This window comes from Muscardinus avellanarius, assembly GCF_963383645.1.
Source record: "Muscardinus avellanarius genome assembly, chromosome: X".
Taxonomy (NCBI): domain Eukaryota; kingdom Metazoa; phylum Chordata; class Mammalia; order Rodentia; family Gliridae; genus Muscardinus; species Muscardinus avellanarius.
The window spans coordinates 93,353,989-93,370,546 of NC_137792.1; the positions used below are offsets into that span (position 1 = coordinate 93,353,989).

The following is a 16,558-nucleotide window of genomic DNA, read 5'->3' on the forward strand; positions in this document are numbered from 1 at the left end:
AAAATGGGACCTACTTCGAAGACTGAAACACATATCTATAGAAATGAGAAACTTTCTATAAAAAAGATAAAACAAGAAAGTAGACACCAAAGAAGAAAAAGCACTAACAAAAGAGGAAATGATAACTTAAAATAAATTTAAAAATAACATGAACACAGGTCCAAAGGGTAGTTAATAAAAATAAAATTTTCACAAAACTACTGGCTATATGGCTTGTACTGAACACTACTAGTATGTTGTTGACTTTCAGGCAATAGATTTTAAATAACTGATGAAGGTTAACTGGCACATTAACAAGGCTGGATGCAAGCATAATTTCTACTTATTTCATTTTCCCCCTTCTTTTTCAATTTCTAGATTTGAGTGTTAAGTGTATTTTAATATAAATATGCATACAAATCTATATTAACATGTCTGTACTATAATATATTGGTGTGGGTCTACCCCAGAGGTCAATAAATTTTTCTCTGTAAAAAGCCAGATAATAAATATTTTAGGCTTTGTGGACCAAACAATCTCTGCCACAATTTCTCAACTTTATAATTGTAGCATAAGAACAACCATAGATAATACATAAATGAAAAATTGTGGTTGTATGCCAATAAAACTTTTTAAAAAACAGACAGCCTACAGGATTTGGCTTGCACAGGCTCCGGCTTGCTGACCTCTTGTCTAGACTGCAAAACACTGTGGGTGTGTTGATCCTGCTTGAGAAATGCTACTGTATAGAGCAATGTTTGGCAAACAAGGGATGGGGATGGTAGTATGTATTAGAATCATTTGTCACCCTATTTGACTTTGCAGAATCTCTTATTGCATACTGATAAAAGGCATAATTTAAGTATTCATTGGTCATTAACTATTTTAACATTATGAGAAATACTATAAATTATCCTACCCCTTAAATATGTTACAATGAGCATCCCCTTCTCAATCTTTCCCACATGGTTTTAGTTTAGCAAAATACTTTTTTATTTGAGAACATATTAAGAGCCACAAGATGAAATCATTTTTTGAGAAAATGTTCCACTGTCAATTTAAAAACAAAAATTAAAATCTTTGTCCAATTATTATTGCTATCCAATATATATTTAACTGTCCATATTAGTCCACTTAAGGAAACTGTAAGCACAGTGAAAAGAGATCATAAAGAGGCAAGTAAAATCTCACTCTTCAGTTGTGCATGGTGGGGCATATATGTAACCCAAGTATTTTGGAGGCTAAGTTAGGGGGATCATTGGTTTGAGGCCAGCCTCACCCACTTAGCAAAACCCTTAGCAACTTAGCAAGACCCTGTCTCAAAATTCAAAAAGGGTTGGGGGTGTAACTCAGAGGTAGAGCAATCCCCTGGCTCAGTCCCCAGTTGGAAAAAAAGTACACTTTTTAGAATTCCAACTTGTGATTAGTTCTCGTTACAGTTTTGAATATCTGCAATATTCCTCAAGAGGTGATATCTTGATCCCCAATGCAGTAAGCTTCAATGGTGGGATTTTTAGACAAAGATTGGATTACAAGAGCTCTGACCTCTTCAGTGGATTAATCCATTGATAATTGAAATGAATACTGATGAGTAGGACCTATTTGGATAAAGTAAGTCACTTGGAGCATGTGTGGAAGAATTTAGCTTCTCTCCAGATCTTTTTCTATTCCCTGGCTGTCATTAGTTGAGCAGCAATTCTCTGCCCATACCTGCCATCATGATCTTCTGCCTTACCTCAGGACCAAAATAATTAGTCCAGACAACTATGGACAGAATCCTCTGAAATTGTGAACAACCCCAAAATCTTTCCTCTTCTAAGTTTTTCCTGTCAGTGTTTTTATCATAGTGATGAAAATCTTAATAATGCAGTTCCCCAATGGCAGGTGTAGGCACTATGTGAAAGGCTATGCTTACTGGTGCATAGAGTGGAATCAACTATTTTTTATACATGTAGCCACATCTCACACACACAGTTATTATGAGTCTGTTGAAACTGGCTTATTTTTCATTAAGGAGGGCCTAGCACTTCTTTTTTATATTTCTAGGAGAAAGATAATTGGGAGATTATTAAAATTATCTGGGGAGCTTACATTCCTGAAAGTCTGACATTTCACCCAAGAGATCATCTGTCCCTCTCCTGGGAATTGCTTCAGTAAGCTATTATTACTGATAGAAATGTGGGTTATCAGTGCATGGAGGAAGAAAAAATGGTTAAAAACTGCTGATGGTAAGTATTTGGATAAGCTAATACAATCATGAATATAAGGTTACATTAGTGATAAAAAAGACAGGACATGTGCTTGTATCCACAGCAGGCAGTAAAAAGTTTAGTAACCTCATTAAAAATTAAGATATGTTGAATGTATTAAATATTGCTAGTTAATTCACCCTTAAAGTCTGAATTATTCTCACAAAATGCTGAAAAATGGGCCTGACAACCTTCATTATAATCCTATTTTTCGTGGGTCGGAGGAGATAACCCAGAACATTCAACCTCCGATCTATAATCCCTGCCCTATTTTTTATTCTTTAATTTCAAACAGGGTCTCACTAAGTTGTGGAGGGCCTCACTAAGTAGCTGAGGCTCTCAGCGAACCATGATCCTCTGGTCTCAGCCTCCCGAAAGCTGGGATTACAAGCGTGTACCACCATGCCCAGCTAACCTTTATTGTATTCTAGGAAAGCAACTGGAATGTCATAGCAGCACAGATATTTGGGGCCAGTCAATATGCTCTTGTAAGCTAGTTACCATTCTTCTTTTGACTCATTTTATCTTTGGTACTGGGGATTGAACCCATGGGCATTATTACCTCTTCCTTTGTTTTGTTTTGGAACAAAAACTCTGACTAGGTTGCTGAGAGTTTTACTACATTGCTGAGGCGGTGTCATTTAACCATGATCCTCTTGTCTCAGCATCCCAAATACTGGGTTACAGGAGTACCCCACCACATCTGACTCTTACAACTCATTTTGATTTATTCAATCAAGCTCCCTATTCACAAAGCATCTAGAAGGGGAAATGAGACACATCTGGATACAGCATTTAGTACAATGAAGAAGGTGATAAATTTCCCCCAAATAAACACAAAGCATGGGAGAGATTACATCAGATTGGAGCAGAGTGTCAGGTAAAACTCCACTTATCTCCAGAGCTCTGTTCTCCTAAACAAAAAAAGCAATTACTATGCCTTGGGATAAATTAAACTAACTTTTCATAGTACTATTATTATTTGAAAAGATACCCTTTAGCCCTTTCAATGTGTGATTTCAGTGGTTTCTTAACTGTAAGTTTGTTACATCGTGGAGTCAAGTATTCCTCTGTTGGAACATCATCCCCATCAGATGATGGAAATCAGTCTGGGGCAGAATGATTCTGCTCTTTCCATTCAGCTGTGGGTTCTCTCAGTTGTTTCCAGCCATATAGGTCTGCTACCTAATTTCAGTTGTAAAGATGATTGAGGACTTTTCAGGAAAGTTAAGCAGGTGAGGAGAGGAGATGATATGGGGGAGTCAAGTGCAGATGTATACACACACACACGCGCGCGCGCACACACACACATGCACGCGCTCACACACCCTGATTTGGCAGCTGTGAGGTCAAAACTTATTGCCCACTAAGCTACTTTCTACTTTAAGTGCTTGCATGCCTTAGACTGGGCTTGAAGCCTCCAGCGTGGTTAGAGTTAATTCCCATTAGGCTGGGCTCCGCCCCTCTCTCCCAAAGGTAAAGCAAGGTTTGCAGGCATCACTGAGAAAAGCAGCCGGGAATTCCACCCTTGGCTGACAAGCTGTGAGAAGAAGTTGTCTCTCAGATCTCAACCTGAAGAGAGGGAACAAGTCAGCCAGCTTTCATGGTCAAAAGGTAAATATGATCTTGGGCCAAATGCAATTGAAACAGCTGTATAAGAAACTGCTTGGCTGTCCCCTTGCCCAGCCCTCCTCCCCTCTTCCTTTCTCAGCTTCCTGTCCTTTCATCTCAAAGCTCAGAGAAGCTATTTTCTTCCCAAGGGCAGTCCGGTATACTTTTTACCTCCCCATAGTCTGTTGTTTATACAGAGGCTGAGAGAAATTAGGGCTGGATTTCTATTTCATATTGACAAGGTCTGAGGATCTAAGGGTTAAGTGCTATGTGCTTTCCCTGAGGGAGTCAATAACCTGAGAAGAGAAAGCACATGCCTCTGGGAGGGGAGAGAGGGATGTTGTTCCAACTTGTCTGTACAAGTAAAAATGAATCCAGTTTCCCGATGTGCTAGGTTGATCTTGTCTAATTGGGGTTCTGGGACTGAAAGTGGGTGATGAGCCTAAACTGAAATTCAGATGTTGAGGCAAAAAGGGCTGGAAATAAAAGATGACACTCATTCACTAGATATTTATGAGTTCCTACTATGTGGTGGTCGTGATGATTTACAGAAGAACCTGAAATAGTTTAACTAAATATCCATTCTTGCAAAGAACACTCAGCCAAGTGGTTTTGTTTTCTGGTAGGAAACCAAAAACAGAAGCTTAGGAGTTAGGAGAAATCACTGATAGTGAGTGGTACTGGGGTGAGGGAACAAAGAGTGATGCCTCACTTCTCTATGGTGTCAAATCCTCTCTATGACTTAGGAGAGAACGGGGTCTTCTCTGGTAAAAGCTGAGAAAATTGGCACCTACTGTTGTTGTAGGTATGCCACAGATGTTATTGAACTTGAACTGTAGGCTCCATCATCTTCATTTTATGGACAAAAGTGAAACTCAGAGATTTTAAGTGATTTGCCTGAAGTTCACATCACCTATAAGGGACAAATGTCAAGAGCCTGTCTCAGATCTGCTTCTGAAATCTGGACTCTTTTCATTAAAACAGTATTCCTTTATCACAAATTACCAATCAGAAAACTGAGGATTTAAAAATATATATAAATGCTCAGGAATTTGAATTCAGTGAATCTGGAGTAAGAGGTCATAGTCTATATTTTCTTTGTTTTTGTTTTTGGTGGTACTGGGGTTCCTGGAAACCCTTCTACCTACGGGCTTTACTCCCAGACCTATTTTATATTTTTTTTAAATTTGGAAACAGGGTCTCTTAAGCCAGAGAGGCTGGCTTTGAACCTGCGCGATCCTCCTGTCTCTTCCTCCCAAGCGCAGGGATTACAAGCGTGTGCCACCATGCCCAGCAATAGTCTGTATTTTTTTTGGGTGGTAGTGGGGTTCCTGGAAGCCCTTCTACCTCCGCGCTACACTCCCAGACCTATTTTTACATTTTTATTTGGAAACAGGGTCTCCTAAGCCAGTGCGTGCAGCTGGCTTCAAACATGAGTGATCCTCCTGTCTCTGCCTCCCAAGCGCAGGGATGACAAGCATGTGCCAGCACGCCTGGCTAATTGTCTGTATTTTGAACAAGCATCTTGAGTGATTCTGAGAACCTCTATTTTGAAATACACTCTTGCTGTACCATTTTGCCTTCCAAACCCTCTGAAGTAGGTGGAGAAGAATTTGGCTCACCTTCTTCCCACTCAATGGAGATGGTCAGCTATGGTGACATTATATTCCTAGCTAAGACAGGGGATGGGAGGTAAATGAATACTAGGTCTGGGATTATAAGTCTAAGAGCATGGGGAATACTAGGTCTGGGGCTATAAGCCTAAGAGAATGGGGGATACTTTTCTACTTAATGCATGTTTGAAAAAGCTAACCATATCGTGCCAGAGTATCTGGGTGTGACACTGAACTTTTAACCAACCAATTGATCAATGAACGTGAGGGAACAGGTGGCTTTTCCAGCCAGAGTAAAAATTGAGCTGAATATTCCTAGTTGGAAAAGCATTAGACATCTGGGAGCTCAGTGTGCAACATTTTGGAGAGAGAAAGAAGTTCATGTGAAATTTCAGGAAAATATTTCTGTTCCCACATTCCAACCTCAAACTCTGGAGAAAGGGAATACCTAGGACCTGATATGAAAGTTTTTTTTAATTGGGGATTAAATTTAAGGGCTATCTCCAACCTATACTTCAGCCCTTTTTATTTATTTTAAAACAGGTTCTTACTAGGTTGTGGAGGATCTTGCTAAATTGCTGAGGCCGGTCTCAAATCTGTGATCCTCTTGTCTCAGCCTCTCAGCTTGCATGTTCTTTTTATGAACTTCCTCTCTCTCTCTCCTCCACAGGAAACTCAACCCTTTTGTTTAGAGTTGGCCTTCTAGATTTTAGATTGCTCATTTGGTCCTCTCCTCTCTTGGGCTTCCAGCTTACTTGCTGCTGGGTGTATCCACCTTAGTGTGATGACAGGCAAATAAACAGTTGAGCAAATAAGCTAGCCCAATACATCTAGTTTTGCTAGTCTTTCTAGCCCAGACAAAAAGAAGAAGGGAGAGCAAAGGTCTGGAAGGAGATTCAGAATGCTTAAAATAGGGTTCAAAAGCCAAGTCTTCCTTTATATGTGTAGCTAAAGGGAAATAGAGGGTGAAAGGGGTACTATGAAAGTAGACATGGCCATCAGGGAAGAGGGAGGACAAGTATAAGGATTGGAGAGAGAAATTGATGAAAAAATATCATATGTATGTACCAATATACCACAGTGAAACACACCATTTTGTATATTTGAGATGGACCAATAAAAGAAAAAGTGGAGTCTTAGAATCACTAAGATACAAATGGAAAATGCAGCTCTTTCAATGATTATATCGTGAGATGATTTTAGACGCTGGAGAACTTGGAGCATCTCCCATTATGGGAATATTAAGACAAGGAGAAATTTCTAAAGGACACAGGTGGTAACAAATATAGAAAGGATGTTTGTGACATACTGTAATTTTTTCAAGGCTGTGTCTGAAACAGAAAGATCTAGAATGGTTAGACTACTTACATACCTAGCTTTATACAAGGATTAACATTGGTAAAAAGACACTCTCCGGAGTGGGACTCTGAATAGGAGAAATCTTTGCCTGCATATCTTATTCATTTCCTAGGAAAGTCTCAACACTAAGATCTATTTGTTAGAGCATCAGCAGGTAAGCAATATACATCATCTGGATGCATGATGAGAAAGACTTGTTCACATTCCTTTACCAGCACAGGTGGCAATAAGGCTGCTTCTCACATACCATTCCCAGACAAGCAGTTGTGCAGCCATATCTTCCTCAGCTGCTGTAAGCTAGATATTTGCTTCCTGACTACCTGTTCTGATTTTTAACTTACTGGCTCTTTTTCCTAGGCCATGATGCCCTTGGTAAGAGAGTGCTTTCCTCAACTCTGAAGTTGTACAACAAGCTCCCATGGGAACAGAAGGATTTGTGTCTTGTGTGGGGAAACTGGAGAGGAGATGAGGCAGAGAAATTACTTAGTTTATTTTTTCTCCACTAAGAAAAATAGAAGAGCTAAGTTTCCATTGGCATTGATACTAAGTTCCTACAAGTAAGTTGGGTATATCTGAAAGAAAAAAAGTGAAAAAATGATTGATTAAAGGCTTGGTGATGGGACACCATGTGGGTGGGAAAGTGCTCAATTTCAGGGGAAAAGGCTAGAGGTAACTTATTAGGAATATGAATTGATGAAGGGTTCTCATCTGGAGGACTCAACAAAAGGAACTGGCCTTAAACTATAGCAGAAATGATTTGTACAGAGATGTAATAACTGATTTGTTGACAATAAGAGTTATTTAGTTACTGAGAAAAATTGTAAACCTTCCATTCCCTAAATTTCTTTAAAAGTAGCAGAAATACCTTATGTGTTGTGACACATGTATATAATTCTAGTACTTGGGAGGCTGAGACAGGAGGAATGCGGGTTCAAGACCAGCTCCAGCAACTTAGTGAGACCCTACTTCAAAATAAAAAGGCTTGGGGCATTTCACAGAGGTAGAATGATTCTGGGTTCAACCTCTAGTACAAAAAAAAGTAGTAGAGATAACCATTTGACATGTATGGCTTAGGTGGATTTCCAACATGCTGTGGTTTGAGGTGACCCCTATCCATGAGGCTATGTTAGAATGAATAACATATATCCAAAAATCAGCAAACATTAGGCTTTGGTGAGGCTAGTAAATGCAGGACAGATATCATGCTTCCCCCCTAGTTATGCTAGTTATGAAAACTTTCTGGCCACATAGTGCATCTTTGTCAACAACTCTCAGAATCAGGTATGCGACTCTTTTCACAGATGAGGAAACCAAGGTAAGAAAAAATACCTAAAGAGAGAAATTCAAGTGAGAGTTCATCAATGTCCGGTTACTGGACCACTTAGTAGGAGCTCTGTGGCGACTTAGTGGTTCCTGAAATGCCATGTAACTGTGAGGCTAGACATTTCAAAACAGGGAAATGAAGCTATTGCATACAAGAAACATACATGAGAAATTAGGATACAATAAAGTGGAGTATTGTTTGTGATTTTTATTGATGTGACTCCAAAGCAACTTAGTTTCTGGCAATGAACTTGGAGTGCTCTGGAGGGCTGTCATGAGGATTACTCCACTGTAGATGTGTATGCAGTGGCATGAATGTGTACACTTCACATGTCCTACTGCCTTCCTATCCAGGAACAGAGAAGCTGGGCTGGACCATATGTGCCCAGTAAACAATGAGTGATGGAATCTAGTCTTTAACCTCATAAAGTCAACACAATGATTCAGAAAATTCTACATTCAAAGGGACAGTGTTGGTAGTACAATAGTTGCTTTAACAGCCTTATCTGTCACAGATGAGGTCAACTTTAATATATTAGAATCTCTTTCCTGTTTTTCTATTGCAGTCTGGGTACCATTTACTAATATAATGTCTTTCTCTGTCTTAGGTTTTCTGTCCCTCCTACTGGTTGTCTCACTGGATATTTTGATCTCAAGGTAATGGTGTTCATGGGGGACAGATGGGGTTAGTTCAGACCACAATGATGAGCCTGAAATAGCTAATGCTCATTTTTTCCCAGTTTTCACAGTATGTTTGGAGACACTGGCCTTCCTCTAACCTCAACTGTCTTCCCCTATAATTCCTGCCCTATCCTTAAACATTTTTTAAAACTCTGGATGGGAAACCATGGAGGTTTGTAATTGCAATACTGCTAGGGTAGTATACAGTGCTATTGGTGTAAGTCTGTGGGGGATGGCCACAGGTGAAGTGGAAAACTATGGCTCTGCCATTCAATCACTGCCTATCTGTGGGCAATGATCCTTGATCTTATCATTTGTAAACCAAGGGGGAATTCCTTCCTCCCCCATCTATGAAATGGTTGGGCAGAACACAGGAAACAATGGATTCAGAAGGAATTATGATGGTGCTGCCAGTAGCTGTTTATCAGCTTTTTTCCTCTCCTCCTCTGGCTTGAGCTTCTTCATCAGGAAATGAGTCCAGAACAGAGGACTGCTTGTACTTTTCATAATCACACAAAGTTTAATATAACAAGTAGAAGCATTACTTCATTGTGTCCAGGCATACCTGCTAACAGCTATTACTCAAAGCTAGTTCCACTCCTCTCCCTGTTGCCTTCAATCCCTCATCACATCTTTTTCTCATTCCCCCCACTCTCAGGCATAAAACCTCATTCCCAGCGGCCCAGCTCAGGGCATTCTCTTCCCAAAACCTAACATTCCAAAGTAAACACCTGCAATTTATGATCTCTGCTCCCTTCCTGCCCAAATCACACAGCACAAAATACATATGTATCAAGAGGGGAATTGTGGTGAAGAGAAAAAAAAGAGCATTGTACTGAGAATCAAATGACTGGGCTGCAGTTTTGCCAGTGCACCTCACTAGCCATTTCCCCTTGGGCAAAGCACTTCCTCTCCGTATTCCCATCTGGAAAGTGATGGGGAAGGGGGTTAGCATTGTGTGGTGGGAATGTGCTGGCCTAGGAGTCTGCATATCAGGTTTCTGGTATTTGCAAATTGTGTCTGGGGAAAATCATTTCCCCTTTTACTGGGCCAAACTCCCCCCCGCCACACACACACCATGTAAAACAAGAAGGTTGAATGAGGTTTTTCATTAAAGTCCCTGGCAGTCTGAAAATTGGATGATTCTAAGAAAAGGTTTTATTAAATGGACATGAAGTGCCATGCCTACTCCATGCCAGGCACTGTTTGATGATGCTTTTGAAAGAGATCATGGCTGAGACCCTGATTATGACTGCTGTTTGCTCCTGTAATTCCAAGTTGGCAATGTGGGACTCCATACACCTAGTTCCTGTACCTCTCCTGTGTTCAATGCCCCCACTCTACCTCCCCTCCCCAACATTACTACATGTAACTTTAAGCAATGACAATGAAGCATGGGGAAGTTTTTGAAACATACTTCACCATCTGCCTGCTGGAGATATTCATGGTGCTGTTGTCAAGCTGCAGTGTGGTCTCTAGTCGCCTTAAGAGAGAAACTGGCCAGAAAGCAATGGCAGATTAATGGATTGGGAGGGAAGTGGTTGGTTTTTGACAGAAGGGTCTGGAAAAACCATTTGTGAGCTAGGCTGAGACTATATCTGGAAAATCTCTCAGCATCTTAAATCTGAGATTACTTGTTCCAAAGGGGACTTTGGAGGGTTCTTACAGCTATATGTACAGGAGTGCCTGATTCTGACCTGTTTCAGAGAGATGGGAGGCTTCCTTAACTATATCCAGCAGAGGACAGAGAGGCTTGTTTTAAATTAGCCAGTCTAGAGTTAACTGTTGTTGGTTGGAAAGTCGCCTCCCCTTCCTTCCTTCTCTTTTTCTCTTTCTTTTTCTTCCTCCTGTTTCTGTTTCTGTTTCTGTTTCTGTCTCTGTTTCTCTCCCCTCTCTCTCTCTCTCTCTCTCTCTCTCTCTCTCTCTCTCTCTCTCTCTTTCTATCCCCCTCTGTTTCTCTTCTTTCTCTTTCTGGTACTGGGGGTTGGACCCAAAGGCAATCTAGTATACCAACATACCCAGTTTTTCTATTTAAATTGTGCTAAAATGACTAAATAGTGCTCTCTCAGTGACAGGAATAAGGTACCAGTCTAGACACCTATAATTTTATTCTACCCCTTTCAACTTGGCTGATATATCCTAGTGAAAAGCCCTTAGTGGCACCCTGTTGGACATCCTACCTGATTCAAATGGAAACAGCATCCTGTCATTCCATGGTAAATTATCTGCCCTCTGACCCTTTGTAAAGGGTCACTCATAAAATGTCCCTCATTTTCCTTCCTTCTTCACTCTCTGAAAACAACTTTGTTCCTGGTCATCTCAAGATAATGGCTCCTTCCAGGCCTTCTAGGCCCATACAGCTATTCCGTAGGAATCCCTGGGTACTCTTGGGTCAGCCTTGCTTTTCTTCAAACTCGATTGACACTATTATTGGTTCACTGCTGTATATCTAGAGTTATAAGCTGAATGGTCAGGCTGCATTTGGTTTGGCAAATGGGTCACTAATTAAGTTTTATTGTTCTTCCATTATAGCCTGGCAACTATAGAACTCTGAACTAGGCTGAAGGAAAGGAACACAGAAAGCAGAATCTCACAAGGACCCAAATGGTCTTCGAGAGAATAATCTTACGCAGAAGGAAGAGTCAAGTGGCACATACAGGAAAGCCAGGACTGGCCAATCAGATAATAAATAAGTCATTGGATTTTACATGGTAACTTTTTTCATTTGGTGCTTTGACCCAACTCATCACCTCATCCCTTCAGTGAGATTTGAGACCATGAGAAGCAGCCTGACCCTGGTGGGGACCCTCTGGGCCTTTCTTTCCCTCGTTACTGCTGTGGCCAGTTCTACCAGTTACTTCCTGCCTTACTGGCTCTTTGGATCCCAACTAGGGAAGCCAGTTTCATTCAGTACCTTCCGGAGGTGCAACTACCCTGTTCGGGGAGAGGGGCACAGTTTGATCATGGTGGAAGAGTGTGGACGTTATGCCAGCTTCAGTGCCATCCCGAGCCTGGCCTGGCAGATGTGCACAGTGGTGACAGGGGCTGGCTGTGCTCTGCTGCTCTTGGTGGCATTGGCTGCTGTCCTGGGCTGCTGCATGGAGGAACTCATCTCCAGAATGATGGGACGTTGCATGGGAGCAGCACAGTTTGTAGGAGGTAAGATTGTGTACCTAGGATGGAGTGAATAGAGGAGTCTTGGGGTGGGGATGTGGAAAATGTGACCTTATGGGGAGATTCACTTTCACCTCCTTCACTTTGCCTAACACTAAGGCTATGCATGGGGACATTTTATTTTAATAACCTGTCTAGGAGTTCCCAAAGTATAACTTACATCAAGATTTTTTTCACAGTAAAATTTACTAGAAGGCAGTGTTCATACCTATTTCTTAACCTCTATATTTTTCACCCACAATGTGCCCATTTAAGAGTATTATGCCACAGTTTATCTCAAAGAAGATAGTAGAATAGTGATTGCTAGAGATTAAGAAGTGGAAGAAAATGGGGGAAAGCAAGATAGTGGGTGTCAAAATAATTAGATTGTAGGAAATAGTTCTACTATTCTACAGCCTGGTAGGGGAACTACAGTCAAAAAGTATAATATTTTATTAAACTTGTGGAGAGAGTATAAAGGTCCTCAACATAAATAAATGATATTTAATAAGATGAAAATGCTAATTATCCTGGTTTTATTATTATACATTTTATACATATACCAAATTATCATACTATACCTCATAAATGTGTATATTTTTTATGAGCCAATCAAAATTAAAACAAAGCAAAGTAAAATTTCATCTTCATTACAGAGTTCATAGTTTGGTATATTGTAATAAAATAGTTATCTTCAAAAAACTGAAAAGAATAATATCTAGTACTGCCTTCCTGTAACACATGCTCGTCTTTCTGCTCCAATATAAATTCAATCCCCAAGAATTCTGCTCTCTGATAGTTACTTCAGAGGACATTGTTCTGATAAGTATACACAAGTACTAATTACTAACAGTCTTCACCAAAGAAATGCATCTCTAATGGTTTTCCTGGTACCTACCATTTTACTATAGGTGACTCCTTATTTGGCCTACATCTGAGGTCATCCAGGTTTCTTATGACCCTAATTTACCCTTCTTGTTCTTTGCCTTTTTTTAGGCCCCCTTTAGATTTAGTGCAGCCATCCTGGGATGCTGGCAGTTTATGGATGGATTAGAACAGAGCAAAATGCACAAATAGTAGAGTTCAGGAAGGCAATGGGAGCAATTTAACTTGGACTGTCCAAGAAAATAAAAATAAGATTAGACAGATAGTCAAATATGTATGCATATGCAGTTTTGCACACCTAGATAGGGCACTAGAAAAAAGTACTGGTAGAACTCACTGCTAAAGTTTACTGTCACATTTTTAGAATCGTTAGCCAATTCATTAACATTATCATCTCTTTAGCATCACAGTATGTGTGACTATATCCAGGAAACTTGAATTCTTTCACCACTTTGCTCTTTGGATCTTGTGGGCAAAACATAACTTTTCCTGTGCTTCAGTCCCTTTGAATTTGTCCTGTGGTAAAAAAAAAATCAGGTCTGAATTTTCTTTTTTCTCTCCAGTGACTGCATTCAGTTGGCCTCAGGGTGAGGTGGTAGTGCTGAGCATAGAGAGTGGTTCTCAACTGGACTGCTTGAGTATCCCCTCTCCTTTCAGAGAACATTTGGTTAGGTCTGGAGACATTTTTGGAAATCAAAACTTGAGAAAGGTACTATTGATATACAGTGGATAAAGGTGAAGGTTACTGCTAAACATCTTATAATACACAAGAAAAAAACATTCCTCCACCCCCAACCAGAAAGCATCCAACTCCAATAACAATAGTACCAAGTCTGAGAAATTATGGACCAAAATACCAAGGTTTCCTGGCCTGCTTATGTTAAAAAAAAAAAAAAAGATTGTTTTTGTGTGCTAGGTAAGGTGTCGCTTTTTGGATCCTTCTTTGCTCAGACCTGTTGTAAATGTTTTAAATCTGAGTGACACAAATTTTAGCCACACTGATTTTTCCTATTCTTTAGCTATTAAAGGTTTCCTAGCCACATTGAAAAGTAGAATCAGATTAATTTCTTTCTTTTTCTTGAAAAGGCACCAAACCAGATGCCACCTCAAACTAAGAGTGACAACCTATCCTCACTTGCATTTCTAATAGCTTCCAGCAAAAAAGAAAAAGAGGTTAAGTGGCAGGAATCAGAAGGCCATTAGCAATGAATGCCAAACGTTAATAGTGGTTCCTAGCTGGATGTGGTGGTGCATACCTGCAATCCCAGGACTTGGGAGGCTGAGGCAGGAGGGTCACAAGTTGGAGGCCAGTATCAGCAATTTAGAGAACCCCTTAGCAACTTAGTGAGACCCTGTTTCAAAATAAAAATAAAATAGGGATGGGGGTTTAGCTTGGTGATAGAATACCCCTGGGTTCAATTCCCCTGCACCAAAAAACAAAAACAAACAAAAAAGTGATTTCTACTTCCAACTTTCTTCCTCATGGGGGCAAGACTGAGACTTTTATAGAACCATCATAGTTCTCCATCTGATGCATTTCCATTGATCTCACCTTCTAGGTTAGGTCTAGAAAGTAAAAGGAAATTGTCAAGGCAAGATGTGGGAAGGTAATGGGGATTCAGACATTCCCAGCCTAAGTGAGACAGAACTTCAGCTTAGTGTCAGGTATATTATAGAGAAACTCAAAACATGAATATTATTTGAGTCTCAAAAGATTCTACAATCCTATATTCCTCAAGACCCATGTTCATAGTACCATGGTCACAGTGTTTACATTTAGATAAGTTTCTTTTCTGTGTGTTGTACTGGGGATTGAACTCAGGGGTATTTTACCTCTGACCTATACTTTTAGTCCTATTTCATTTTGAAACAGGTTCTTGCTAAATTAACCATGTGCTGTCCTCAAAAGTGTAATCCTCCTCTCTCAGCCTCCCAAATATAGATGAGCATCTTTAAAGTTCAAGAATAAAGTGCCATTTGACAGTAGTCCTAGAAAGAGTGGAGAACAAGGTTATGCCTCCAAGCTTACTCAGGCAGGGGAGCATTCCAATAGAATTATTGGAATAGATTCCCAGACCTCCACAACATTCATATCTGCAACATGGGCCAACTAATAGACCTTCCTGCCTCCTCTTTGGAGACTTGTGGCAATCAGGGTTCTATCAGGTATAAAGAATAATGAAAACTGCTTGGATATGGCATATTTTCTAGGAGCACCTTGGCACATAACCAATATCTATTGTTTTTTGGAGATCTCAGATCCGACCTCAGGGATAGACTTTGCCAGTGGCAAGAAGCCAAACACGGGCAGCATTTGGAGTTCCATGGATAAAAAAAAAAAAAAAAAACAAGAGAAAGAGAGGCAGGGGTTAAGTGTATGCTTGTTGTGCAGCTGTGAGGAATTGATTTTGCTGTTCTGGGCTTGACTGCTTCTCGGCAGCTAGTGCATTAACCGAAATTCATCAGGGAGGAGCCAATTTGTTTCAGGTCTGGATTATCTCTGCCAGACCCCAAACCACTGAAGAGATGGAGTATCCATTAAAAACTACATCCTCCCCCTGCCTGACTTTTGTTCCCCAGTCTGGCGGCTGCCCACAGAGATGAGTAGTGGGAAGTGGGAGAGACAGGAAGAAATAAAGAGCTGCTGGCCTGAGTCATACTCAGCAAGGTGACCTGATGGTGCCCTTGGGTCCCATTTGCTCCACCTGCAGCTGATCCAGCTGGATGAGCCCAGGGGCCAAAGAGCCTTCCACTGGGACCCGTGTGCCCTGCTCCAGCCGGTGAAGGAAACATCTGGCCAAGAGATTATTTCAACCCTGGGGATACTGAGGTTTCCAACCGGCTGGCTCCTCTAGTCCCTGAGAACATGGTCATTATTCACACTCCCACGTCCATACATATGCAAAATGCTTGGAATTATCCTCTGTCTTCAAGGTGAGCTGAATCAAGAAGAAATAGGTGAGAAGTAAAAATAAGGAACTCTTTGACAGGAAAAAAGTGTAAGATCTTGGATCTGGTTACTTGAGGGAGGCCAAGAAACATAGAGCAGAGAATGCATCAGAATCACCTGGAGTGCTTAAAAGAATGTGGACTCCACTATTCTCCAGTCTCCATTCCCATTGCGATAGTGATATACACAGCAACAGGTGGAAGGCTGCATGTTCCCTACCCCCAATCAACCCAAAGGAGGACCCTTATCCTGGATATTTTCTGTTCATTAAGGGGATCAAATTAACATACTCAAGGAAGCATGAATGCTTTCCCCTATGTAAGGTCCTAGTGCTACATGCTCCAAGCAGAAAGATGGTTGCTAGTGGAGATGGATCACTGATAACTTGATTTCAAGAACATTGCCATTTTTTTTCTAAAAAAACAATTATTTTTCAGTACATGCATACATTATATAATGATCAAGTGAGGGTAATTAGTTTATCTATCATCTCAAACATTTCTCATTTCTTTGTTATGGGAGCGCTCAAAATTTACTTTTCTAGTTACTTTGAAATATACAATGGTTATTATTGTTATAGTTACCATTAACTATATTCACCCTACCTTGCAAATAGAATACCAGAACTTATTCCTTCTATCTAACTTTAACTTTGTACCCATTTATTATGAGTCAATTAAAAAAATATGCTCTCTGGAAACCATGTTTCCTGGGAAGTCCTCCAAAACGTTTTAGCAGACATTATATCATTTATC

The 16,558-nt window shown here is 40.4% G+C and overlaps 1 protein-coding gene across 1 annotated transcript in view; it reads left to right on the forward strand.

Moving 5' to 3' along the window:
* Nucleotides 1-11,592: 11,592 nt before the first annotated feature.
* Nucleotides 11,593-16,558, forward strand: part of LHFPL1 (LHFPL tetraspan subfamily member 1) — a gene marked incomplete at both ends in the record, with an annotated part of 41,854 nt that continues 36,888 nt past the window's right edge. The window contains one exon of the mRNA XM_080719153.1: nt 11,593-11,974. Within this exon, the coding sequence (XP_080575279.1) occupies nt 11,593-11,974 (382 nt within the window). The remainder of the gene's footprint in view (nt 11,975-16,558) is intronic.